A 24,275-nucleotide genomic window follows, 5' to 3' on the forward strand; every position below is an offset into this window, starting at 1 on the left:
ATACTTTGTAGCTTTTAATCGAATTTACTTATATCTAGTAAATAATTACTGGGCAGAAATCTGCTAGATCGTAGGATCTATTTCTCCTACAAGCGCTCTATCTTTCCCTAATCAAAAACAAAATTTCATTTTATTATGGGTTGGTTTTCAGACAACACCAGTTTGGTTCCTTTTGAAGTTCCCGGTCAATATATCGTGTCTGCCACTATTTCTTCTTACATTAGGGCTACTCAAGAAGGATCATAGTGCCAAAATGACTCATTCATTGTGCAAAAACATAGTTGGTGAATTAGTATACATATATATCTATACAATTACAAAATCACAGAAACTATATATTTAATTTCAGTGAGCGAAGACGTTAGTTTGTAACTGAAAAGCAGGGGTGAAGAATGAAGGCCAAGAAAGGTAAGTGGACATAATGCTGCTAACGGTGGATGCACCAATAAGCATGTTCATCACCACTATTTGCAGCTGAACCGCCTCCAATGGCGACGCTCCTCCCATTATAAGTCCGGTCATTGCTCCGGGGAGCGATATCAGACCTACTGTTTTCGCATTGTCAAGAACAGGGGATAGAGCTATTACCAGAGCTCTCTTCACTTGCTCCGCCGTCGCTTGCCTTGGACTCGCCCCGAGAGCCAATGCTGTCTCCACCTGCACAAAACTAAAAGTTAAAACCACAAAATAATCAATATCAATGAATCGAATCTAAAATTCTAAACTTTTCATACCAGGCTAGTCTGGAGTTTGATATCGTCACGGAGGCGTTTCATGGTGACTCCGGTGACAGTCATCGCATTGCCGACCATCATTCCTGCAACGGGGATAATGTACCGTGGGGTGAAAGGAAAAACATTCAGCAAGACGAGCAGGAACATGGTCACTGATGTTCCGGCGAGAATGGAAGCGCCGGCCACGTACTTTCCTCGAGGAACATGCTTTGCTCTTTCACCGGCTGTATAACCCGCAACAGACACCTGTAAACAATTCAATTCAGTTCACGAGCTTCTATTCCGACACTAATGGGAAAAAAAACAAGACACGAACCATGAAAAGGTAAGCCAGAAGGATCCAAATTACACGGTCTTGACTGAAAATGAATTGCAGAACAAATCCAATTACAGAAAGCTGAAGAAAAGCTCTGAAAATGGAGTAAAGAATCTCAGCCTCGAGACCTAACTTCTGCATGAAGCAAAGAAGAACAGCCATGAGAACAACTGTTAGGGCAGCTACAGGCTTAATCATCCCTCTCAGAAACTCAAAAAACCACTCTGAATCCATTGTTGTCTGCAAATTTTAGTCACTGCACCAAAGCAATAAATATAGAAGAGAAGTAGTTGATGAAATGAATAAGACCTTCCCCTAATAGGACCTCTCTCTTTTTATTTTCCATAACCGGTTTAATACCTAAAGAATGAAAAGAAATAAATTCTAAAGTGAACCAAATCTTAAAATTCTAAAAATAAATAATTATAAAGTACTTCGTATTGTACTTTAAATGGACAAATCCTATACGGTGTAAATTTCAGAATTTCTCAGAAAGTAAAGCATGAACATATTATAATATCATATAATAATAAAGTATGTGTGCTGATAATGGTATTTACACAGTGGACACGTTATTGCCCACTAGCTACAAAAATAATATTTAAATTTATCTTACACGAAACTATGTCTTATTTGCATCATCTCCGACTTTCTATCTATCTATCTATAATCTATGCCAACGTGGGCCTAGCTTGAATGGCTAAGGCACCTCTAAGTGCATCAAGAGGTTGTGGGTTCGAACCACGCCTCGGTAACTAACAACTAACAAATGAGACTCGAAAGAGTCGATTCCCACCTTTGATAAAAAAAAAAAAAAAAAAAAAAAAAATCTATAATCTATAACTATTCTATAAGTGTGAAGGGGGGGACAGGCAAATTTACAGTATTAACCTTCAATAATTAAAAAATTTACGAAGTATTTAAAATAAGCATTATTTAATTTTTGAATAGGAGAATAACAACATATAAAACACTAGAGTTTAGTTTAGAATAAAAGAATAACACGGATATCAAATGACAATTGGACGAAATCTAGATAAGAAATTTAGATGTTAAAGGACTCAAACAATAACTTTCAAATATAGATATTGAGTAGGACTCTAACAAAGAGATTTTAATTTTCGTTAAATGCATTGATCGTATTACCGTTATAAAGGAGGTTTATTGCTTTATATTTTGTCTATGTAGAAGCACATTAGTTTGCATATGAAGTTTACATGCTCATATAGTTATAGATTAATTTCTTCATCGATATACCTAATTTTAGAGATTTTAATTTTATTTCTTCATGTTTCTAATCACTTTACAATTTTTGTAATCTTATTTAAATTTTTCTTGCTAAATAATTAGGAGGGGGGAGTGAGACTCAAACATAAAATCTCTTACCAAAATACTTGTGGCTATTACTATTATGCTATAAGAGCACTGACTATGATTTACTTTAAGATGAGGAGAGTGAGCAAATTGAAGACCATGCAATTGCTAATTGTCCATCTGCCAAAATTCTTGATCTTATTATAAAGATTGGTAGCAATAACATGAAGTTTCCAAGGGTACGCTACCTTGTGTTTGATAATTGGTAATTATATCCTAAAATTATTATATCGTGTATCTTTGTTATATTTTTTTACTAACTTCACCAGTTATAATTAGGCCATTGTTTACTCTGCATTTAGTTATAAGTAAGAAACATTCTATTTTTTTTTGTTAAAAAAAATTGTACTAAATTTCTTTCTACAATGGTGGAGTTTTCAAATTTCATCATAGTTATATTTTAATTTTATCATGTTATTATAATAAAAATAAATTTAAATATAATTTTAAAAAAGCTACCAATTATTTAATTAATTGGTAGTTGAACAAAACATGTCAGATAATGCATTCGAAGCAATATAAATTGAACATGGCAAGATAATTTGTATAATCCAAATTTATACATTAATTACAGAATTTAAAAACTAAAAAATATTCTATGCAATACTTTAATTATTATTAAACATAAGTATTACTAAAAGAATTTATAAATAATTAGATGATGATTTAAATTTTAATAGAAGGAAGTTTAATTTTAGATAATATATAATTAAATTAAAAATAATCATAAAAATTTAGTTTCGATAGAAATTTTAGTTTAAATAGAATTTTAACTTTAATAGAAGTAGTCAAATGAAAGAACAAAAAAAAAGATTACAGAATGAAGAAGTAAAAAAATGGAGGTAACAGATAAATAATGACAACAATTTATGGCTGTGCGGGGCACACGAAAAAAAGATTATAAAAGCTTTTACCCTATATAAACAAGTTGATATAGTCTATTAAGAAAACTGACCTTAATATAAATAATCCTGTATAAAATTTTAAATTAAATAATAAACACTTCATAATAGTTTATCAAAAATAAAATAAAATATTAAATAATTTTATAAGTGTGAAGGAGGATATGCAAAATTAAAATATCGGTCTTCAATTATTTAAAAAATTATAAAATTAAATACAAATCTAATTTTAAAAATAAGAAAAACAAATTGTTTATTATTTTAATTAGACTACGTATTATCTAATTGTATTATAATTAGAGTTTCAAATGGACACTGAATAAAAGTTTAATAAGGTAAAATAAAGATAATTCCAGATAATAATTTTAACTTTGAAGAGTTTGAGCTAAGCTTCAATTTCTAAGTGGATAGACTCTATAGGGACAATTGTAGTTTAGTTTAAACTCACATTCGAAAATACAAACTTAACTTTTACAAGTGGAAAAAGTCTAAACTCATATTTTCTTGCTTCTGTATAAAAAATTACTAAAACAACGGGTCATATTAAAATAACATAAAAATTAATAAAATAATTAAACTAAATCAATTAAAAAAATGTACTTTGAAAAATTAAAAATAATAATATATTACTAATATCAAAAAATCTAAAAATACAATTATCATTTTTAATAACGGGTCATATTAATACCGCTCACGTGCGTAGCACGTGGCGAAAACCTAGTATTATTATATATAAAAGCACGGATGGGGGGGACAAGCACTTTGACCTAATAACCCTTCCTAATTCATTAATCAAGTAGTGGTTTTATAGTAATTACTTAATTAGTTATATTATAAAGTTAAAATATAAATTTAAATGATACAAGTAGACTGTAATTAGGAAACGGAATTATGACTTTGATTTTAACGAGAAGTTTAAATTGAGTAAAATAAGTAACAAAAGTTTACTTTTCATAACACAAAATCCGATTATCAAACAAGAGTTTAATTAATAAGAGTTTATTTTTGATATGGAATAACAAATGTAAAAGTAGAATGTTGATGGAGGTGGTTCAAACTCAAACATGTATAGTACACAAGTACTAATTCGTGTGGATAAGTATTATTTTTACTAATTTATAGAAGAATTTGTAACATTCACCCCTTAACACATTAGATTTAATTTTACAAATTCACTATTATCAAATTAATTATAATTAATATTCATATATTAAAATATTAGTAATTGTTAGCTATATTAAAATTTTATATAAGGATAGCTCTACAATTTGTATTATATTTTTCAAAATTGAATTTATTTTAATTGAAGAAGACAAGTTAAATTGACCAGTCATATTACGAATCACGTGTGAAGCACGTAAAATGATATTAATATTTTTTTTAGTTATTAAATATTAAACTATTGCTACTAAACTACTATTACTATAATATAGATTAAATATAAATAAAATTTAGTTATTTTACTAATTTAGATAATGATTAGGCAATCAATCAATAATACATACTAAGATAAACTACATATAATAAACTATAAATTATAATTATAAACAAATCTCAATTTTTATGTTCCATATAAGAAGGCCAAATCATATTGTTTGTGCCATTTTATAAAAAATTATCTCTTATACCTCCTTTTCTCTTTGTATAATTAATGTCTATTACTCTACAAACAAACTAAAAGACTATAATAAATAAGAGTAAAGTAAAAAAAACCAATAGTAACTATTGACTTCTTAATCCATGTGTAAAAGGGATACGTCAATTAACTTTAAAAATTTACAAATCGAATGCTATATGTATTTTAATAAAAGTTTTAATTAATTTAGTATTAATTAGAAATAGAACAAATTAATAGTATAATTAAAATAGATTTAATTAATATTATTGAAGAGTCACATTACGAGCCACGTGCATAGCACGTAATGCGAAACTAGTATTTTAAAATAACCATACATGAAAAACAGAGTAAATTTTTATTCAACTACAAACTCTTTTTCTAGCTTTATAATAAAATAATAAAAAGAAAAACACATATACTTTACTATATAACTATAAAAATTTGAATATATTATTTAATTATAGAATGTAACTGTATAAATTAATATTAATGGACTAAATACATAATTTACAAACTTAAAAAAATACAAATCAGTCTTTATAAAAACGTAAACGATGAAATTCGCTATATAATTTTTTTTTTAAAATAGAATAAATTATAGAATTGGATTGAAGTTGATTTATTTTATACAATAAAGCCACATTGTATTTTAAAGTTAGTTTGAAGATGATATTATATATTATTAATCTTTCCTTTTAGTATTTCATATGAAATTTATTTATTTTTATAAAAAAATTCTTCGAGTAGAACTTTTTTCTTAGAGGACCTTTTCATCCATAATATTCTCTTCTCTGGTCTATCTCTTTGTATATATAAAATTATTAACAAGTCTAGTTTTACATATGAGTAAAAATCAAGATCTAATAATGAAAAAAATTTAAATTTTTACAACTTGTTATAATTTAAATTAAATTTTTAATTTTTATAATGATAGCCAAATTATATTTTTTTTGTTGCAAGGCAGAACTTGGTGGCCAAACTTGTAAAAAAATAATAATACAATTTTGGCTATTATTGCAACAAAAAAGTATAATTTAACTATTATTATAAAAATTAAAAAATTTAATTTAAATTATAATAAGTCATAATGATTGGTTTTTTTTATCATTAAGTCAAATATCAAACTGTTAGGCCATTTGATCCGTAAATCATATATAAATTTCATAGACAAATTGATAAAGCCAGCAACAAGAAAATAATAGAAATTAATTTTGACAAAATTAATTAATTTTATAATCGATTACTTATAAATTACTTAACTTAATTAACTCATCAATCTCTAATTATAAACTGCTTAACTTTTTTTAATTGACAGCCAACAAATCATTAACAAGATATGAAGTTAATGGCCTAGTAAAGGAAGAAGTTAAAAGTTAGATAATCATTGGTAGTAAAAATAATTATTAAAAACAATGTAATTTACAATTCAAATATACAATGAATTAATTAATTAAAATCAAGAGCATCAATAATGCTCATAACATCATCACAAATATGCTTCAAACTTTGTTATTTAAGTGCAATCACATGGGAAAAAGTCAAGGATGTCTTTTAAAAGAATTATGACAAGTATTGAAATAATCAACATGTATAATTTTAAATTAAACTATAAAAATACTTGTTGTGCATTTTATTCATTTTAATAAAATTTTAAATAACAGAAAGACTAAATGTAATTTTAAAATACGTGCTTTGTTTATTTGATTATAAAAAAAAGTAAAAAATGAGCAGAGCGCAAAAAAATAAAAGTCAAAGGACTAAAAAAAATTAAAATGAAAACACATGGATATTAAACTCCGTAAATCACTAAATCTTTTTAAATTATAAAAAGGTCATTAAATAAATTTGTCTTACGGTCACTACGCTATACCTTTTATTAAAAAAAAAATTGTAGCTACAAAAAGATCACTAAATTTTTTGTGAATTATAAAAAGGTCATTGGATTATACTTTTTATTACAAAAAGGTCATTGAACTATGTACCTTTTTGTAATTTTAACTTGCCACAGAAGTAAAAATATTGTACTTTTGTGTGAAAACAGTCTGTTTTTTTATGGATATACCCTTTTGTAATAAAAGCTATAGTGACTATTTTATAAAAAAAATTTGTTTAGTAACCTTTCTGTAATTTGAGAAAAATTTGATGACCTACAGAGTTTAATATCCGAAAACAGATATAGCACAAGAAGAATCCGAAGCCCGTCTTTTTGGGCCTTACGAATCTGGAACTTAGTACCCATTTTCCCGAAAAGAAACGACGTCGTTTAGAACCACTCGCCGTCGAGTTGATACAGTACAGTCTGCTTGTTGAGTTGCGCAGTTCAGGTGTTGTAAAGAAGAAGAAGAAGAGTAACAGGAGAAAGAATAATTAGTTGAACATCTAATTCAAATATGAGTTTTCTTCTTCAAAGAGTAAGATCTAACTCAACTACCTTACGTGTCCCATTTTCATGTCTCCGATCTCAGTCACCGTCGGTCAAATATTTCTCGGTCCAACCCGACCAACCTCTCCCTTCGTCAACAATCGATCCTTTTCTCCGAACTACCGGCGAAGGTACATTTATTTTCTTTGTTAATCAACTTACTGAGTTTAGGGTTTAATTAGGATTTTATGATTTTCGTTTGTAATTGATAGTGGGATTGGTGTTGCAGGTGTGGCGTATGGGAAGTTATTTGGCATCAACAAACACACATTGAAGACGGACATTGTTAATTTGCTTGAAGGCTGTAATTTACACACTGATGACATTAAAATCAGCTACAACAACAATTATAATCCTCTTGCTATGTATGTCTCACTCTCCTCTTCCTCATGATTCTTCAGTTTAGTACTAATGTTTTTGGTTTAGTTTAATTAGTGTGTTTTCTGGGCAGGACGATACAATTCTCTTCCGCTCAGTCGTTTGAAAATGCAATTAAGGTTATTGGGAGGAAGGGTCGTCTTTACAGACTCGAGAAGGTTTATGCTTTACCCCGTTAACTCTTCATCTAATTATTTTTGGGTTATTTGCATATTAAATCCCAATTTCACTTTTGTAGCGATTGAATCCCATTCTTTAAACCCAACCTTTCAAAAAAAATTGCATCGTGAAGCCTATAGGCGTTTTTCACCAAATATAAAGGTACAAAATGTGTACAAACAACGTCAAAAAATGGAAATATGCTACACAATGCTAAAAATTGAAAGGTTGGAGTGTGCAATGTAAATTTTGAAGATGGAGATTAAATCGCTACAAAAGTGAAACATGGAGATTTAATATGCAAAAATCCCTTATTTTTTTTCTTTTTATTTCTTACTAAATTTTATCTTGTTTGCATGTATATTACAGTCTGATCGTTCTCAGTGGGATCCTATTATGCCTTATGACGGAAAAACTGTGAGTTTTACTTCTTCCATACATTTACATACCTGCCAATCTTATCCACACATTTTATTGTTTACATCTTTTGCTTCTATTTCCCTTGTTATCACTCAACCAACTTAAAGCTTCATTCAGGCAATCAGTTAATACTGTAATAGACTTTACTTATTTTGCATTTAACATTATCTGCCTATTTGAAATCTTCATCTTCTGTTTATATGAAGGACGACTTGCATATATATATGATGACACCATTATTTAAGTTATTCTGAACTCACATTCACACATTGATTTGTAATATGCATTTCTATATTTTATGATTATCTTACCAGTAAATCTTGTGACAGTCCTACTTTTTCTAATATTTATTCCTAATGAGATGTTACGGAATCAGATGCGATTTACAACTTTTCTTACTACTTTTAGTAAACTGTAGAGCATAATGTTTGTGGTCCCATTTAGCTGTTATTTGCCCCTTCATAGGCAAATTGGGATGAATCCTTTTGGTTTGGATTTTATTATAGAGTATATCTAGTTCAGTTGTCCTTTATACAGGTGTGAAAATCAAAATATAATTGCAACTTGTTGTGTGTCGATTGATACTGTTAGGTCTACATGGTGCACAAGTAGAGATATGGTTTTGCTTCTATTCTATTTTAGAACTATCAAAATAAAGAAATTATATGAGATACTGTTAGCATACATTATTGTGAGCGATTTTGAAGACTTCTATTTGACTTATTCTATCTCTATCAGAATTAGTAGATTCTAATATTCTATATACTCAGTGAATGAGTAGTTTCTGTTTTATTGGTTTAAAATCCTCGTTAAGAACCTTGTCTTTCTCGAAGGTGGCTTGTGATATTTTGATGTCATCGGCCCAGTATAAGTAGAATCTTAGTCTGGGCCCTGTGTCTGTTTTGTTAATTGAAGACTGAGCGCGTGCACCCAAACTTACTTATCAAATGCACTTTGCTGTATCATTCTAAACTAATAGATTATGGTACTCGAATACGTTTGTCAGGCTGTACTTCATGGAATCCCTATTAATGCATTCCCAGAAGATGTTGAGCGCTTCCTGTCTGGCTGTGAATTCGATTCTTCTTCTATTCGGATGCTTATGAGGTTGGTGCCATGCAGGTTACACTTACTTTTAAGCTGCTATGCAGTTGTTTGTTGATGACTAGGGTTTTTACTTGAATTTGTATTGCAGGCCAGGACTAGGATTTACTAAACTGGCATCGGTACGTTTTCTTTCGAGGGGTGAGGCAATGAATGCATTAATCACAAAGAACCGAGGCTTCTGTTTAAATAATCAAATTTCAGTGCAAGTTCTCCAATGAAGCTTCTTTCGGTCCTACTGGCTATAATACAGTGTTTGGGACTGTCTTGCTTCAAAACCATGCTCCCATTAGGAATTTTATGCAAGGGTTGGACTATATTAGTATTTGCCTTGGTATAGTAAAAAAATATGAAGTACTTTGCTTTGTTGAGAACATGTTAAAGCTTCATGTTTTCATTAGAGTAGAAACTTTGTTGATGTTTTGACAATTACATGCAAATTTTAGCATTGCCACAAGATACACACGCAAGAGTTGAATTTCTAAGCAAATAAAAAACTGATATCTTAGATGGGGATGGCCATGAAATTAACCGAAGGAGTTTGTTGCTTCCTTCAAATGATATCAGAATGTTGCTGTTATTCCATTCAAGTTGAATTCAATAGTTTTATCTCTTGTAGAGCTAAGTAATCTCAAGGGACAAAAGAGAGCTATAATATAAGGTTCAATTCCAACTGAATTGATGCTAAGGTGGAGAGTTCATCGTAAAAATTACTACTACTCACATTGTGTTTTGAAGATGTAGAAAGAAAATAAAAATATGAAATCATTGTGCTGTTCAGCTCTGCACCACCATGCATTTCTAAAACAGACATCATGACAGTACAACAAAGTTTCTCTCTGAATCATTTAATCAAACAGCTTCTTAGCTAAATTCACATTCCCACATTGTACATACATATAAATTTTACCTGCTATTAAATGGATACTGCAAGTAATCTTAGCATTTCCATTAAATTTTGAACCCAAATCCCAGTATCCAAACCACCTAATTGAGCACATGCACAAAATATGCTTATTAAAATCCTTCATCAGGTACTAAATCATTCAATTGCATCACATTAAAAATGTTTAAACCCTCCTAAATACAATAATTTTACAGACACCCAGAAATCATTAGCACCCCATACACCTCTATCTTTCCTTGGAGCTCTATCAAAGAACAATCTTGCAAACTCAACATCACCCACTTTAGCAAACCCATAAATCATTGATGTCCATGACACAACACATGGACTTGGTTCACTTGGAGTTTCATCAAATTACATATCTTACAGCTCTCATGTTACTATCCCAGTATAAAATCATACATTAAAATCAAAAATCAATCACCATAGTATTAACAAACCCCAGTTTTAAACAATACTCATTCACCAAGAGAAACAAGATTCAAACTTGGCACAGGCTTTTAACACATGAGGCAATGAATAAGCATCTTCGTACATGCCAATTTGTAACATAGTAATGTATATATTAAAAGCATCAAAGATTTGATTTCTTAGAAGTAAAGCTTTCATCGTGGCGTTGTAAATGCAAATGGTAGGTGGTTGAATATGTTGAAAGAGTTTCCAAGCATCGTAAAAAATGCCGCAATTTGGGTCGCAGCAAAAAGCTAAGATTCTGCTTAAAGAGTAGGAATTGTTGCTTAGGCCACAAATGAGTGCTTGTGCATGAGCTTGCTTTAGCTGCTTCATGCTCTTGCATTGCTCCAAAAGATGGAGGCGTCTTATGCCATCTGCTTGTTCAGTCATTGTGAAAGTTAGAATGACATTGTCCAAGTGTAAAGCAAGAAACTTCAATTCTCAATGATAATTACATAATTTTCACTAACTGGAGTAATGAATTCAGGACAAGAAAACTAAGTATTTGGAGTATACAGAAGGTTATCTAAACCCAGAACCCATATCCAATTCACTATCCAATTCTATGTCAATTGCTCATGTTTTTACATTTATTTTAGTTGCTTATGAGTTCATTTTTAACGATTCGGTTAACCTCCATCCATGCAAGGATCTCAACTCAACAAAAATAAATAGTATAAGGACTATTAACTAACTAAATAACGTAGAAGGACATTTTGAAATAAAAGTTGATAGTACAGGGATCTCATAATGCGATTACCAAAATGGAATTGACAAAAAAGAGATGTATATTCACAAGCAGCAAAATAAATGCATGAATACATTAAGAATGAAGATACTAAGAAAAATAGGTATCTGAAACCACTGGCTTCATAAATCCTCAGATTCATAATAATAATAATAATCCAAATGGTAGATAGTCTAAAAGGAAATTACTCCTAACAACTCCATGTAGCTGTAAATGAAATTTGAGCCTTTGAGGGATGTGAGATGTTTATGAGTTTACCTTTCGTCTAGTCTCCTATACATATACGAAGACATCATATAATTTAAGATTTATGCATCTTCACGCTTCCACACCAACAACCCAAACGTGTATACACAGATCATAAAGGAAAACGAAGCAGAGAAGCGATACCTATAAATTCTATAACCAGAACATGAAGTCTCAAAAGATATGGAGTGGGCAGCTAATTCCCCCTGCTTTACTTCTGCAGCACAAAATACAAAAAAATTACTTCATATTGCAGCATCAAAAGGCTATGTAAAGCTGCAGGGAAAATTCCGGTTTGATGCAAATTCATCAACTTATATTTACATAGCAGATCATAAGACGAAATTACAAGAAAATGATTCCATTTAAAATAAAATGCTCACCTTAGCTCAAAAGATTTCTCATCTCGGATTCTCCTTTTCAGGCTACAGCCCATGTCTTTACCTTGGATTGTGCTCCCAGCCTCCCACGAAATCACTAGGGAATCAGTCAACTGAATCTGAGTGATCTTGATCCATAGCAAATAAGAAAACTGAATAGTTCTTATACAGCATCATAGTCCCTTCAAAAAGACTAAGAAGACATTAAGCGCAGAGGTGCCAAGCATTTAGGAGATGCATTCAAATTATCTCAGCGGCCACTTGATGGATAAATCACACTATTTCATATGCAACTTGATTAATATTTTCCTCCGGCGCATTTCCTAAAGCCATATGGTCTACCAAACAATCCAGAACATTTAGAATTTCACCAACTCTTGTGTTAGACCTGTCTTCTGCTCTAAATATGTAAATCTTGTTCTTCATCTCAATCCAGCTATAGCCAGGAACCGTTTTAAGTCCACTATCTTTCATCAATTTCCTCACTCTTGCTGCCTGATCCCAGTACCTCACACTTGCATACAGATTTGCCAATTGTACATGAGTAGCAGCACAACCCGGTTCCAGCAGCAGCCTTTGCTCTGCTGCTTCAATGCCAATCCAGACACTTCCATGAACCCTGCATGAGGATAACAGCGATCCCCAGATTACAGCATTGGGGCACAATGGCATCCTTAAGATAACATCTCGAGCCTCTTCTATCAATGCAGCACGGCCAAGAAGATCAATTAGACATGAATAGTGGTCCAGCTCTGGCCTCAGTCCATATCCAATCATCGAATTAAAGTAACTCCTGCCTCCTTCAACAAAACCTGCATGTCGACAAGCAGATAAAACCCCAAGAAATGTTATCGAGTCAGGTTTTACACCCAGGTTTTTCATGCGTTCGAAAAGCTCAATGGCCTGCATTGCCAACCCATGCTGAGCATATCCACTAATCATAGAATTCCAAGACACAACATCTTTACAAACAATGTTATCAAATATATAAACCGCATCCTGAACGCTCCCACATTTGCAATACATAGATATAAGAGCATTGGCAACATGCAAGTAGGAATCAAAAGCCATAAGAATGATTTGACAATGAGCACTCATCCCTTGGCGAAGAGCTCCACTTCCTGTGCAGGCACTCAAAAGACTGGTGAACGTAAGATCATTGGGTTTTAAAGTTGATTGTCTCATGGCAGAGAGCAGCTCCAAACAAACATCAACTTGCCAATCCTGAGCAAACCCAGAAATGACACCAGTCCACGTGACTACATTTCTCACAGGCATTTCATTGAACACTCTGACAGCATTATCCATTTCCCCGCATTTGCTGTATAGATTAATCAAAGAACTTCCCACATAGGCATACGAAACAAACCCACTAATCATAGCAAAGCAATGGTACTGAACCCCTTCTTTAAGATTACAAGAATAAGCACAAGAACTCACTGCACTGCATAAAGAACCGGCATCGAATCTCGAAGAACGCACGGACTCGAACCGTTGATTGTTTACAGTAACAAAAGAAGAGTCCAGTAACTCATCAAGCACGTCAGAAGTGACACGGGCGCTTCTGGTCAAGAATTGTTCAGTGGGTTGAGAGGAATTTGTCCCTAAGACATCCTCAAGGAGGCGAAGATGGGTTTGACGAAGCGTAGCAGTGGAGCGAGATTTTGGGGATGCGATTATGTCTAGAATTCGGAGCGCTTTGTTGGATTGTATTGGGCGCTTCAATTTGAAATGGGCGGCGGTAGGATTTGATTGAAGACGGAGAAGCTGCACAATGGAAAGGTTGAGTTTATTATTCATACCTCAACTCACCTCACCAAAATGCTCTTTTGGCTCGTTGCTTGATTTGCAAGTTTCATGCTGCTGTTTTCAAAGACAGTGATCAACCAAAAAACCAAAGACAAGAAATAAAAATTAGGAGGAGAATGAAAAACTATGTCGTTGAACTCGCAATTAAAAGCCCTTCGCGCGCCAATTAACTGAAGAAACCGTCTATAAACTCCGGCGACCGTGGCTTTTATGGCTGCCTCCTCCATAACTTGACCGAATGCCGTCTCCTTCTTCAAGCTAAGCACCTCTAGGCTCGCCTCATCATGTCCTTAGTTACTCCCGATAACTACCTTGCTTCCGAATTATTCGCTCTCTGCTCTGAGACTTATGATCGCAAGGTGTTCGATCTAATTCCCCACAAGAACACCTTCTCTTTTTATGCCATGTTCTTCATAGCATGTTAATTATACTCAATGTGATGATTTGGTTTTAGCTAGAAAGGGGTTTCATAGAACGATCAAGAGAGGTGTGTCTCTTAGAATTCCATGATTTTCTGGGTATTCTCGGGAAGGCCTTTAAGAAGACTGCAAAATTTTGTATAGTGAAATGGTTAATTTTTGGGGTTTTATATTGGGTTACTTTCATTTGTATATTTTGCAATTGTCTGGGGAAAGCCAAGACCTTGTTTTTGGAATAAAAGTCCATAAATTTATGATTGATTGAAATGGACATCTCTCTTTGCAATTCTTTAATTGGATATTACTTCAATTGTGGGCGTTTGGAATATGCCAAGGAATTGTTTCACGCGATGAGCGAAAATCATGAAGTTACATCTGGGTTCATACTTCGTGGTTATATGTTGATCAAAGCTTGGAACTTTCTAGACGAATAAAGACTCAAGTACTAAGCATGCAATGCAGTATTTCAGGTTTAATACAAGACAACAGGCATGACATGATTTTAGATTTAGTTAGAGAAATGCAGGGTCTTGGGGTTTAGGCCTAATGCTGTGACGCTTTCATCTACACTTCCAACATTGGCATATTTGTCAAATTTGAAAGGAGGGAAAGAAATACATTCTTATGCTCTGAAAAATGGGTATGACAGGAATATCAATGTCGCCACTGCAATCATTGACATGTATGCAAAATCTGGATATATTTGCAGCGCACAGAGATTTTTTGTCAATCAAAATATAGGAACTTGGTTATTTGGACCGCAATAATCTCAGCAAATGCTGTCCGACGGATGCTAATTTGTCTCTCTGTCTTTTATTATGAGATGTTGAATAGTGGGATTAAGCCAGATCATTCCAGTGCTGACAGATTGTGCTCATTGTGGAGAGTTTCTTGCGTTGATGAGAGGTGAGGGGAAGGTTTTGCATGACAAGCTTGACGAGGAGAGTGTTTATGGCTAGAATTCTTGTAGAATTAAAAAAAAAAGTCCCAGCAGTTCAATGTTCTTGATGACCTGCAAGTTGCATTTTTTATTTTTCTAAAACGAAAATTGTATCATTATCAGAATACTGATAGCTAGAAGAATACTAACCAACATTCTGGTCGTATTACAAAGTTAATGGATTTACTTTGATTAGAAGTGACCTCTGCAATACGGGCGGACACCTTCTTCCATATGATAAAATACTTTGGTATGGCTTCTACCAAGGGTAAGCCTTGTCAGGTTCTCCACTATGAAGCTTACAGAACCCTCTCACAAGTAAGAGACTCGAAATTTTCCAGCTACATTTATCAAATTATATACTATTTCTTTCAGATAGGTGAGTTCGTTAGCGTGAAAGGGCCTTACTTTCAATTTTTTAGGAAGCAAATTCAGTTGCAAATGAGGGTCTTGACATAATGTACTTAAGCTACACTTTTTGCAGTTCGTTTTCTTGGGGATTCATTTAATTATAAAAACTTGAAGTTGCAGTTGAAGTGTCCAATCTTTTCTATTGTTCAGTTGCTAATGTTAAAGGATCAGCGTATATAGCAGCTCCTAACCTAGCTAAAGCGGTTAGTTCTATGCGTGTTCGTCGAGGGCCGGCATGTCCACCTCCATTTTTCATTGATGTTCTTCATTTTGATTCAGTTTAATAATCTCTTCTTAATTTCAAAAAAAAAATCAAGTTGTGATTAACTTTATGTAAATATCCTAGAAGAAATGATGTTTTTGACTTTTACAGGTCTCCACCTCCTCGGCCAACTTTTTCCTCTCGCCGCAATTTTTTTCTCTGAACTGAGTGATGCTCACAATTGGGAAGCTGGCGAGAATTTCCATCCCCACCTTCATGAAACTTTGGCCAAGTAGTGAGTAAAAATAATTCTAAAAAGTAAATATAAATAGTTTCTTTGAGTATAATTCAAGTTACTTAATTATAACTAATGATGATTTATATATGTTGTTATGTTTGTCCAAAGACACCTCTATAATAATCATTTCCAACTTCTCACCAAAGCATACTATGCATCACTTTAATCTGGGAATTGAGTACCCCATTTTTCTTTTAATTTAAGTTTTTCCCAGTTAAGAGAAATTGAGGACGAAAACGTGTTATATATAATGTTGGGTCATGTTATATCTTTCAAATTTTAAATCATATACAGATAACAGCAGCTGTATACTGTTCTAGACATTAGTTTGAAACCAAAAAGAGTTATTAGTTGAGGTATATATTGGTAGAGCTATCTTCTATCTGTCAAAGTAAAATGGGAGCTACTGCCAAGGCAGACAAGAAGAAAATGGAAGGAGACAATAGTACTAGCTTCATGACTCTTGAGTGTTTAAGAGGAAGGTTGCTTGCTGAGAGGCAAGCTTCTAAGCTTGCTAAACATGAGGCTCAGCTCATGGGTGCCAAGGTATGCTTCTGTTTGCTTCAATCACAATGTACTAATTTAATGATCCTGATTGCATTTTTATTTTGCACAGTTGATAGAGATAGAGACCAAATTAAGAGAAGAGACCAAACTAAGGCAAAAGGCAGAGAAGAAGCTTAAACTCTTGATGAAGAAGCTCGAGCCCCTGAAGATCTCGCCCGTATTCGAGAGACTAGAGCAAGAGGTGCATTCCTCAAATTCATCTGAGATTTGTGGATTTTCTTCCACTTCTTCATTCAAATCTCAACTCTCACATGGCAGCAATAAGGAAGAGGATTCAAGTACTCAACACAAGTCAGACTGCACTTCTCTATCAGACAAATCTACCTACCACTTCACTCTAACTTGTCAAGATTCAAAAACAGATTCTCAAAGGTAATAACAATCAACTCAATTCAACCTCAATTGAGATCAGAGTTGATGTGTGTTAATTAACAATAATGATGTCAGTTTATGAGCTATTAGGACAGGATGGTTCTTTATGTAACTTGTTTTTGCTTTGAACCAAACTGAAGCATTGATCAGACAGTTAAACTGTAATAAAGCTATGTGAATGTTATCATTAAAGAGTCATGTCAATTATTTGGAAGTATATTGTCCAGATGAAGCTTTCACTTGGGTCCCAACTCTTTTTTTTGTTTTTGATAGTAATTAAGTGTGCTGGTCGGTTGATGCCTGTGACTTCACATGATTTTTTAGTGTTAGGTAATGAAACTTACCCACAAGTTTTTATTGAGAAGGGTGACTGAATCTCATGCATTGTGCTCACCTCAAAACTGCCAAATCAACCATTTTAAATTTGTACCTCCAAAGTTTTAAAAACAAACAAACAAATTTTACTAGGCAATGAATAAGTTTTTTGTTTTGTAGTGGTGATCACCCCAAAACTAAATGCTAAGCTCCCTCACATGTTTGAGTATTACATAATAGAAAATCTATAGGATGTTGTCACATCTAAAAATATATAAAACCACTTCTTCATGCGTATTTTTACTTTATAGATTTTAATAGTTTTTGAGTATTATTAGAACTTGTTGAAATTATATTAAAGGGTTCTAAAATTATTAAATTTAGAGATATCGTTCTATAAATGAAGCTCTACTTATCTAGGTTTATTTAGAGAAGTCACTTTTTTAATTAAAGGGAAGTTAGACTCTTAATTTTCCAAAAAGTAAAACACATTGAACTAAAAAAAAAAAATTGCTATTTTTTGGAAAGCAAAATTTTCTTTGTCTTTTTACCCTTAACCAAGCAAGATCTAATTATAGAAGTAGTTTGACTTCTCTTTCCAAAGGAATTTGCATTAACCTATGTTGCATGCATAGACGCCAAAAGCATAAAAAAAGATGCGTTATTACACAATTAGAAAGATAACCTCCAAGAGGTTTAGTTTTTCAATTGTTAGTGGTGAACATGATTTAAAATTTGGGAATTTTCACTCCCGCAAGGAATCTATCTGGTTCGAGTGGGAATTAATATGAATATAGAAGATTCAAAGGTGCCATTTCATAATTGGAATCCGTTTAGGACACCTCATGGTCTTACCCAAAAAAAAACAACATCAAATATTTAAATAAAATTTCGGTTCGATTAACTAAAATTTACTACTAATTTTAGTTTGGTTCGATTCGCTTTGATTAGTATAAATTTAGATAAAAATTATACATAATAGTTAAACTAATATTTCTTAGGCTAAGTTCTCTTTTTAGTTGGCATTTTTTCATTGAACTTCTTTAGTTCCTTGAGTTTTAGCTTAGGCGTTTTAAGCTTTGTTTCCCTTTTCTGGGCTTACCCATGTTGGTTTGTAACTGAATTTTATTTTTTATATATTTTATGGATTGGTAGCGAGAAAAATGATGCATACGCTAAGAGGGTGTCAACCTAGTTGAGATGCTCAGGTGTGTTTCCTGATTTCTCGACTCCAAATTTTTACTAAAAAAAAAGTTAAACTAATATTTAAATAAAATTTCGGTTGGATTAACTAAAATTTACTGTTTGATTCGCTTTGATTAGTATAAATTTAGATAAAAATTATACATAATAGTTAAATTAATATAGTTTATAATTAAAATATGTGTATACACATGTGTGTGTGTGTGTGTTGACAAAAATAATATTATTTTTAAGCTCAATTTATCGGTCGGTTTGGTCAATTAATAGTAAAAATTAAACCAAAATCAAAAACCATATATTTTAAAATATATTTACATCCAAACCTATTCAGTTTAACCAAATCAAAATAAATTTCGATTTGATTAGATTGGATTAGTGGTTTTTTTATTTTTTACTCCACCCTTCTTTTGCAAATATTACACAACTACTAAAAGAAAATGATTGCGTTTCACAGATTATGCTCTAGAGCCAAAGCTCTGGGCAGACAATAATTATCACTCTTAACACCACTGATCATCACAATGAAGGAAAATCTGTTTAACATAATATAAAACCCTGATGGTCCTACGTCTTGAACTGATTGTAAAAGTAAGTGCAGCTTCATGTTAAGGAACAAACCACCCATCTTAATGAATCATACCATAACTAGATAAGCTTTTCAGGAGGTATCATTAACATTGCAAATGTTCAACACCCACTTCTGGACTGCTATTACAATTCGCAAGCCGCAATAAAGAAAAATCTACGTTTTACACAACATAAAAGTTGGGCTGTACAAGTTTGTTGTTGACATTTCAGTACAAATGCGGAATAAAACCAAACTTGATCTGTTAACAGAATGGCATTCTTTATTGTGATTTCTCTTTGCAACTTGGTTTAACCAATTCAGCACCCTCTTTGGAATGGAGTGGAGGTTCATGTACGCCTTCTACAACCGACTCTTTAATCTCCTTATTTCTTAGGCTTTTAGCTTTGCCAACTTTTGTGCATGTAGCACTTTTCCCAGGTTTCTGAGTGGTTTTCTGACGACTCTTCGTCATTTTCAGAGCCAATGATTTCACTGGAATTGTAATATCCAAAGGCACAAGAATATTTTCCAGTTCAGGCCACTCGAGATCTTCAAAATCGCCATCTGCATAGACCACTTTGTACCAGCCAGTTTCTTTGTCGAACTCCGTCACTGTACCAGGATATAGCTGGTCTCCAAACAACTTTTGAACTTCCCGTCCTTCCATCCATTCAGCGAAATTAGTATTTCCAAGTCCTGCATCAGGGCCTGTATTTTCTTGAGATCCAGTGTCATTTCCACTACTATTGACAGCAAGAGAGCTGCCACTCAGACTGATGTCTGGCACCCCATTAATAACAATAGCAGGTTCCCCTGATATCTCTGTAACACCAGTCGGCAAAGACACCGAATCCGGCTTTTGGGCTTTGTCAATCATTTTCATCTCTCTCTCTCTTTGTGGCAACCAGCTTCTAAAAAAGTTAATAATCTGCAAATGTGAGGCATATCTCAGTGATCCTTAAACAAAGCAAAATTAAACCACTGGAACTGAAAGCATAATGCTCTAACCAATAACTACAAATAGTCAAAAGTGCCTATAAGCTGAAAATGTCTTTCTAAAGTTTTTACCATCATATCAATAAATAAGGAAGCTTTACTTTTACGTAAAAAAAATCCTACCCAAGTTCCGCGTAAGAAATGGGAATTACGAGGTTAATAGCTGAAAGATTTGACCATTGGTAGCCTGTATCAGTTGAAAGAATTTTAAAAAATGAGGCTAGAATGTCAAGCCAGTGGCACTCATTGACTATTAACACAGCACGATGCATGAGCCACCTGCCTAAGTGCCATTACAAATTATAACCATCCTCTTTACAGTAACTTGAACTCTAAAATCATGTTTAAGATTTCAATAATTAGTGCAATAACCTGCTTAACTAAATGACAGATTGCTTGAATCTCATAGAACATCAAGCACAGGCATGTACACAGTATAATAAACAAACATATCAGTACGAAAATTATCTATATGAAACTTCAAGTTTCTGTGGTCAACAGAGTATAAACTACCCTAGTTGTATGAGTTGGACTCAACTGAAACTAAAACAAGCAAATGGGGAAGAAAACACAACATTATTCAGCATATTTGCCCATGAAAAAACCCTAATCCGATCTGACCGCAAACACAAAGCATAAGCAAAATATCTATCAGGGCAAAAACAAAAAATAATTTATAGACACAAAGGAACAGAGAAAAAAAAGCATAGCTGCTTACGAGTAAGAAGTTGAAAGATGATGAAATTGAAGGAGGGGAATGATTTAGCTTCCGCTAATTGTAACTCCCAAACATCTCATGTGATGCCATTTTTTTTCCTTCCGATCCAAAATAATTGAATTAAAGTTTCCATAAGCTTTATTATACACATGTTAAAAACGATGCCGTTCCACTCGCTACAGAAATCCCTTTTGCTAATCGCGCGCCAAATAACGGATACAAACCCCGAAGTAAAATCCAAAGAGGCGGCAAATAAATGAATGAACCGTCTCCTAAACTCCGGCGACTGTGGCTTTTACGGCCGCCTCCTCCACCACTTGACCGAACGCTGTCTCCCTCTTCAAGCCAAGCAGCTCCACGCTCGCCTCATCCTCTCCTCGATTACTCCCGGTAACTACCTAGCTTCCAAATTAATCGCTCTCTACTCAAAAACTAACCACCTAACCTATGCCCGTCACGTGTTCGATCTAATTCCCCAGAAGAACACCTTCTCTTATAATGCCATGATCGTAGCTTACTCCCTCCACAGCCTCCATTTACAAGCACTCAACCTTTTCTCCTCGTTAACCTCTTCCCTGAGTGCCTCTCCGGACAATGTATCCGTTACCTGTCTGTTAAAGTCACTGTCCAGTCATTCTATGTTAAGTGATGTTAATTTGGGTAAGGAGGTTCATGCTTATGCTCTTACACGTGGGTTTCATGCTGATGTCTTCGTGGAGAATGCTTTGATCACTTTTTATTCGAAATGTGATGATTTGGTTTTAGCTAGGAAGGTGTTTGATGGAATGATTAACAGAGATGTGGTCTCTTGGAATTCCATGATTTCTGGGTATTCTCAGGGGGGGCTTTATGAAGACTGTAAAATCTTGTATAGGGAAATGGTTGATTTTTCGGGTTTTACGCCTAATGGGGTTACTTTCCTTAGTGTTTTGCAAGCGTGTGGGCATAGTCAAGACCTTGTTTTTGGAATAGAAGTTCATAAATTTATGGTTGATAATGAGATGGAAATGGATGTTTCTGTTTGTAATGCTTTGATTGCAGTGTACTCCAAATGTGGGAGTTTGGAATATGCCAAAGAATTGTTTCACGAGATGAGCGAAAAGGATGAAGTTACTTATGGTGCTATCATATCCGGCTTCATGCTTCATGGTTATGTAGATCAAAGTTTGGAGCTTTTTAGAGGATCAAAGACTCAAGTGCTAAGCACATGGAATGCTGTGATTTCGGGTTTGGTACAAAACAACAGGCATGACGGGGTTTTAGATTTGGTTAGAGAAATGCAGGGTCTTGGCTTTAGGCCTAATGCTGTGACGCTTTCATCTATACTTCCTACATTGGCGTATTTCTCAAGTTTGAAAGGAGGGAAGGAAATACATTCTTATGCTTTGAAAAATGGTTATGACAGGAATATCTATGTTGCCACTGCAATCATTGACATGTATGCAAAATCTGGATATTTTTGTGGGGCACAAAGAGTATTTGATCAATCGAAGGATAGAAGTGTGGTTATCTGGACCGCAATAATATCAGCAAATGCTTTCCATGGGGATGCTAATTTGGCTCTCCGTCTTTTTTATGAGATGTTGAACAGTGGGATCAAGCCAGATCCAGTCACATTCATTGCAGTGCTGACAGCTTGTGCTCATTGTGGAATGGTGGATAAAGCTTGCGAGATATTTGATGCCATGTTGAACAAATACGGCGTTCAACCCTTGGCCGAGCATTATGCTTGTGTGGTTGGCGCTCTGAGCAAGGCAGGGAGGGTGTATGAAGCTAAACAGTTTGTCTCTAAAATGCCATTTGAACCAACTGCAAAAGTTTGGGGTGCGCTGCTCCATGGAGCTTCTATTTCGGGAGACGTTGAGCTTAGCAAGTTGATATGTGATCATTTATTTAAAATAGAACCTGAAAATACTGGGAATTATGTAATAATGGCTAATTTATATTCCCAGGCAGGGAGATGGAAAGAAGCTGATGAGATCAGAGAAAGGATGATCAAAGATGGATTACAGAAGCTCCCAGGCAGTAGCTGGATAGAAACTAAAGAAGGACTGAGGAGCTTTATTGCAACAGACACATCTAGAGAAAATGCTGAAGAGATATATGTCTTGTTGGAAGAGTTGCTTGGGTTGATGAGAGGTGAGGGGAAGATTTTGCATGACAAGGTTGATGAGGAGAGTGTTTATGGCTAGAAGAATCACAAAAAGGCCCTGGCAGTTCAATGTTCTTGATGCCGCAAGTTGCAACTTTTATTTCTCCAAAGAAGATTGCATTATGATCAGATACTGATCAATATTCGGGTCATACCACAAAGTAATTGGCATTACATTGAATAGAAGTGAGCTATACAATGTGGAACACCTTCTTCCATATGATAAAATACTTTGGTTTGGCTGCTATCAAGGGTAAAGCATTATCAGGTTTTCCCATATGAAGCTTACGGAACCCTCACACGGGTAAGAGACTCCAAACTTTTCAGCTAAAAAATTATCAAATTATTTACTATTGCTTTCATATACGTTTGTTTAAGTGTAAGGGCTTACTTTCAATCCCTTAGGCAGTAAAGTTCCTAAGTCGGTTGCAAAAGAGGGTTTTGGAATATTGTTCTTAGCTATACTTTTCGGGGTTCGTTTTCTTTGGATTCCATTAATTGTAATTACTTGAAATTGCAATTAAAGGGTGCAACCTTTAATGAACTAGCACTTTTTCCTTGAGCCGGTGCTTGTTATACCTGCCATAACTTATCATTGTGTCTCCATTAGAATGAAAGATGCTCTGCCATGCTAAATGTGTTTATTTTAATGACTACCGCCCAAAGTTGCCCCTCTTTCGACTGGTAACTTTGAAGGCATGAGATCTTCTTGCCAACTGATCAATAATCAACATTTACTTAATTTACTTGCGCAAGTCTGTTTTTATTAGCTCAAAAATGGTAGCCTCAGTGTGAAAATCTCTTCACCATCCATTGTCAGGATATATTATAACAAGTTTGCGGTGTGGCCTAAAATTGTCCATAAAATTCCTTACAGGAATTGGAGAACGGCAATTTATTCTCATTTATTATGCAAATTTGCACTATATTTTATTGGAGATAAAAGCGGTGGATGCAATAGTCAAGAACTCAAGGGTGATAATATGCTGTGGTAACTGGGCAGGGGCAAAGCTAACTTTTTACACGGTCGATTGCTAACTTTCATGATTTTTGTTTGTTTTCTGATCATCAATAATGGAATTGGAGGAGACAAAGAGAAAGGAGTCAAAGATGGGTGAATTATTATTATTTTTTTCTCTTGGAT

At 33.7% G+C, this 24,275-nt stretch overlaps 6 protein-coding genes and 1 pseudogene across 11 annotated transcripts; 3 read left to right on the forward strand and 4 right to left on the reverse strand.

Moving 5' to 3' along the window:
* Window positions 1-243: 243 nt before the first annotated feature.
* LOC126677925 (protein ALUMINUM SENSITIVE 3) lies at window positions 244-1,350 on the reverse strand. Its single transcript, XM_050372739.2, has 3 exons — window positions 1,051-1,350; window positions 735-980; window positions 244-657 (listed from the first exon to the last, which is right to left on the reverse strand). Exons 1-3 carry the CDS (start codon window positions 1,282-1,284, stop codon window positions 346-348), a joined length of 792 nt encoding a protein of 263 aa, XP_050228696.1. The 5' UTR covers window positions 1,285-1,350; the 3' UTR covers window positions 244-345.
* A 5,827-nt stretch (window positions 1,351-7,177) lies between these two features.
* Window positions 7,178-9,888, forward strand: LOC126677430 (uncharacterized). Its single transcript, XM_050372039.2, has 6 exons — window positions 7,178-7,497; window positions 7,596-7,731; window positions 7,818-7,902; window positions 8,273-8,320; window positions 9,330-9,430; window positions 9,519-9,888. The coding sequence occupies exons 1-6, from the start codon at window positions 7,335-7,337 to the stop codon at window positions 9,646-9,648; spliced, it is 663 nt and encodes a 220-aa protein (XP_050227996.1). The 5' UTR covers window positions 7,178-7,334; the 3' UTR covers window positions 9,649-9,888.
* A 188-nt stretch (window positions 9,889-10,076) lies between these two features.
* LOC126678515 (pentatricopeptide repeat-containing protein At1g08070, chloroplastic-like) lies at window positions 10,077-12,388 on the reverse strand (annotated as a pseudogene).
* LOC126677429 (pentatricopeptide repeat-containing protein At2g37320) lies at window positions 10,738-14,461 on the reverse strand. 4 transcript variants are annotated; one of them, XM_050372037.2, is made up of 3 exons: window positions 12,165-14,461; window positions 11,926-11,998; window positions 10,738-11,161 (listed from the first exon to the last, which is right to left on the reverse strand). In XM_050372037.2, exon 1 carries the CDS (start codon window positions 13,959-13,961, stop codon window positions 12,435-12,437), a length of 1,527 nt encoding a protein of 508 aa, XP_050227994.1. In that variant the 5' UTR covers window positions 13,962-14,461; the 3' UTR covers window positions 10,738-11,161; window positions 11,926-11,998; window positions 12,165-12,434. The 4 variants fall into 4 exon arrangements, with proteins under 4 accessions (XP_050227994.1, XP_050227992.1, XP_050227995.1 ...); XM_050372035.2 differs by having other exon boundaries at window positions 11,794-11,998; XM_050372038.2 differs by lacking the exon at window positions 10,738-11,161 and adding an exon at window positions 11,558-11,808.
* A 128-nt stretch (window positions 14,462-14,589) lies between these two features.
* Window positions 14,590-17,393, forward strand: LOC126677431 (uncharacterized). 2 transcript variants are annotated; one of them, XM_050372040.2, is made up of 3 exons: window positions 14,590-15,943; window positions 16,114-16,786; window positions 16,857-17,393. In XM_050372040.2, exons 2-3 carry the CDS (start codon window positions 16,637-16,639, stop codon window positions 17,181-17,183), a joined length of 477 nt encoding a protein of 158 aa, XP_050227997.1. In that variant the 5' UTR covers window positions 14,590-15,943; window positions 16,114-16,636; the 3' UTR covers window positions 17,184-17,393. The 2 variants fall into 2 exon arrangements, with proteins under 2 accessions (XP_050227997.1, XP_050227998.1); XM_050372041.2 differs by having other exon boundaries at window positions 14,590-15,647.
* Window positions 17,394-19,323: 1,930 nt separating this feature from the next.
* Window positions 19,324-21,094, reverse strand: LOC126677133 (dirigent protein 17-like). 2 transcript variants are annotated; one of them, XM_050371603.2, is made up of 2 exons: window positions 20,980-21,094; window positions 19,324-20,193 (listed from the first exon to the last, which is right to left on the reverse strand). In XM_050371603.2, the coding sequence occupies exon 2, from the start codon at window positions 20,146-20,148 to the stop codon at window positions 19,546-19,548; it is 603 nt and encodes a 200-aa protein (XP_050227560.1). In that variant the 5' UTR covers window positions 20,149-20,193; window positions 20,980-21,094; the 3' UTR covers window positions 19,324-19,545. The 2 variants fall into 2 exon arrangements, with proteins under 2 accessions (XP_050227560.1, XP_055961358.1); XM_056105383.1 differs by lacking the exon at window positions 20,980-21,094 and adding an exon at window positions 20,385-20,638.
* Window positions 21,095-21,141: 47 nt separating this feature from the next.
* Window positions 21,142-24,259, forward strand: LOC126677131 (pentatricopeptide repeat-containing protein At2g37310). The gene is made up of 2 exons (XM_050371602.2): window positions 21,142-23,435; window positions 24,009-24,259. The coding sequence occupies exon 1, from the start codon at window positions 21,240-21,242 to the stop codon at window positions 23,169-23,171; it is 1,932 nt and encodes a 643-aa protein (XP_050227559.1). The 5' UTR covers window positions 21,142-21,239; the 3' UTR covers window positions 23,172-23,435; window positions 24,009-24,259.
* The last annotated feature ends 16 nt before the right edge of the window (window positions 24,260-24,275 follow it).

Source organism: Mercurialis annua, linkage group LG4 (assembly GCF_937616625.2).
Source record: "Mercurialis annua linkage group LG4, ddMerAnnu1.2, whole genome shotgun sequence".
NCBI lineage: Eukaryota > Viridiplantae > Streptophyta > Magnoliopsida > Malpighiales > Euphorbiaceae > Mercurialis > Mercurialis annua.

What these genes read in the sequence shown, in the direction of transcription:
- LOC126677925 (XM_050372739.2), bottom strand. Translation starts at nt 1,284, where the DNA reads ATGGATTCAGAGTGGTTTTTTGAGTTTCTGAGAGGGATGATTAAGCCT. An exon ending in TTCTGGCTTACCTTTTCATG is followed by an intron (nt 981 to 1,050) that starts GTTCGTGTCTTG and finishes AATTGTTTACAG; the next exon opens with GTGTCTGTTGCGGGTTATAC. An exon ending in TCAAACTCCAGACTAGCCTG is followed by an intron (nt 658 to 734) that starts GTATGAAAAGTT and finishes AGTTTTGTGCAG; the next exon opens with GTGGAGACAGCATTGGCTCT.
- LOC126677430 (XM_050372039.2), top strand. Translation starts at nt 7,335, where the DNA reads ATGAGTTTTCTTCTTCAAAGAGTAAGATCTAACTCAACTACCTTACGT. An exon ending in TCTCCGAACTACCGGCGAAG is followed by an intron (nt 7,498 to 7,595) that starts GTACATTTATTT and finishes TTGGTGTTGCAG; the next exon opens with GTGTGGCGTATGGGAAGTTA. An exon ending in AATTATAATCCTCTTGCTAT is followed by an intron (nt 7,732 to 7,817) that starts GTATGTCTCACT and finishes TTTTCTGGGCAG; the next exon opens with GACGATACAATTCTCTTCCG.
- LOC126677429 (XM_050372037.2), bottom strand. Translation starts at nt 13,961, where the DNA reads ATGAATAATAAACTCAACCTTTCCATTGTGCAGCTTCTCCGTCTTCAA.
- LOC126677431 (XM_050372040.2), top strand. Translation starts at nt 16,637, where the DNA reads ATGGGAGCTACTGCCAAGGCAGACAAGAAGAAAATGGAAGGAGACAAT. An exon ending in CTCAGCTCATGGGTGCCAAG is followed by an intron (nt 16,787 to 16,856) that starts GTATGCTTCTGT and finishes TATTTTGCACAG; the next exon opens with TTGATAGAGATAGAGACCAA.
- LOC126677133 (XM_050371603.2), bottom strand. Translation starts at nt 20,148, where the DNA reads ATGAAAATGATTGACAAAGCCCAAAAGCCGGATTCGGTGTCTTTGCCG.
- LOC126677131 (XM_050371602.2), top strand. Translation starts at nt 21,240, where the DNA reads ATGAACCGTCTCCTAAACTCCGGCGACTGTGGCTTTTACGGCCGCCTC.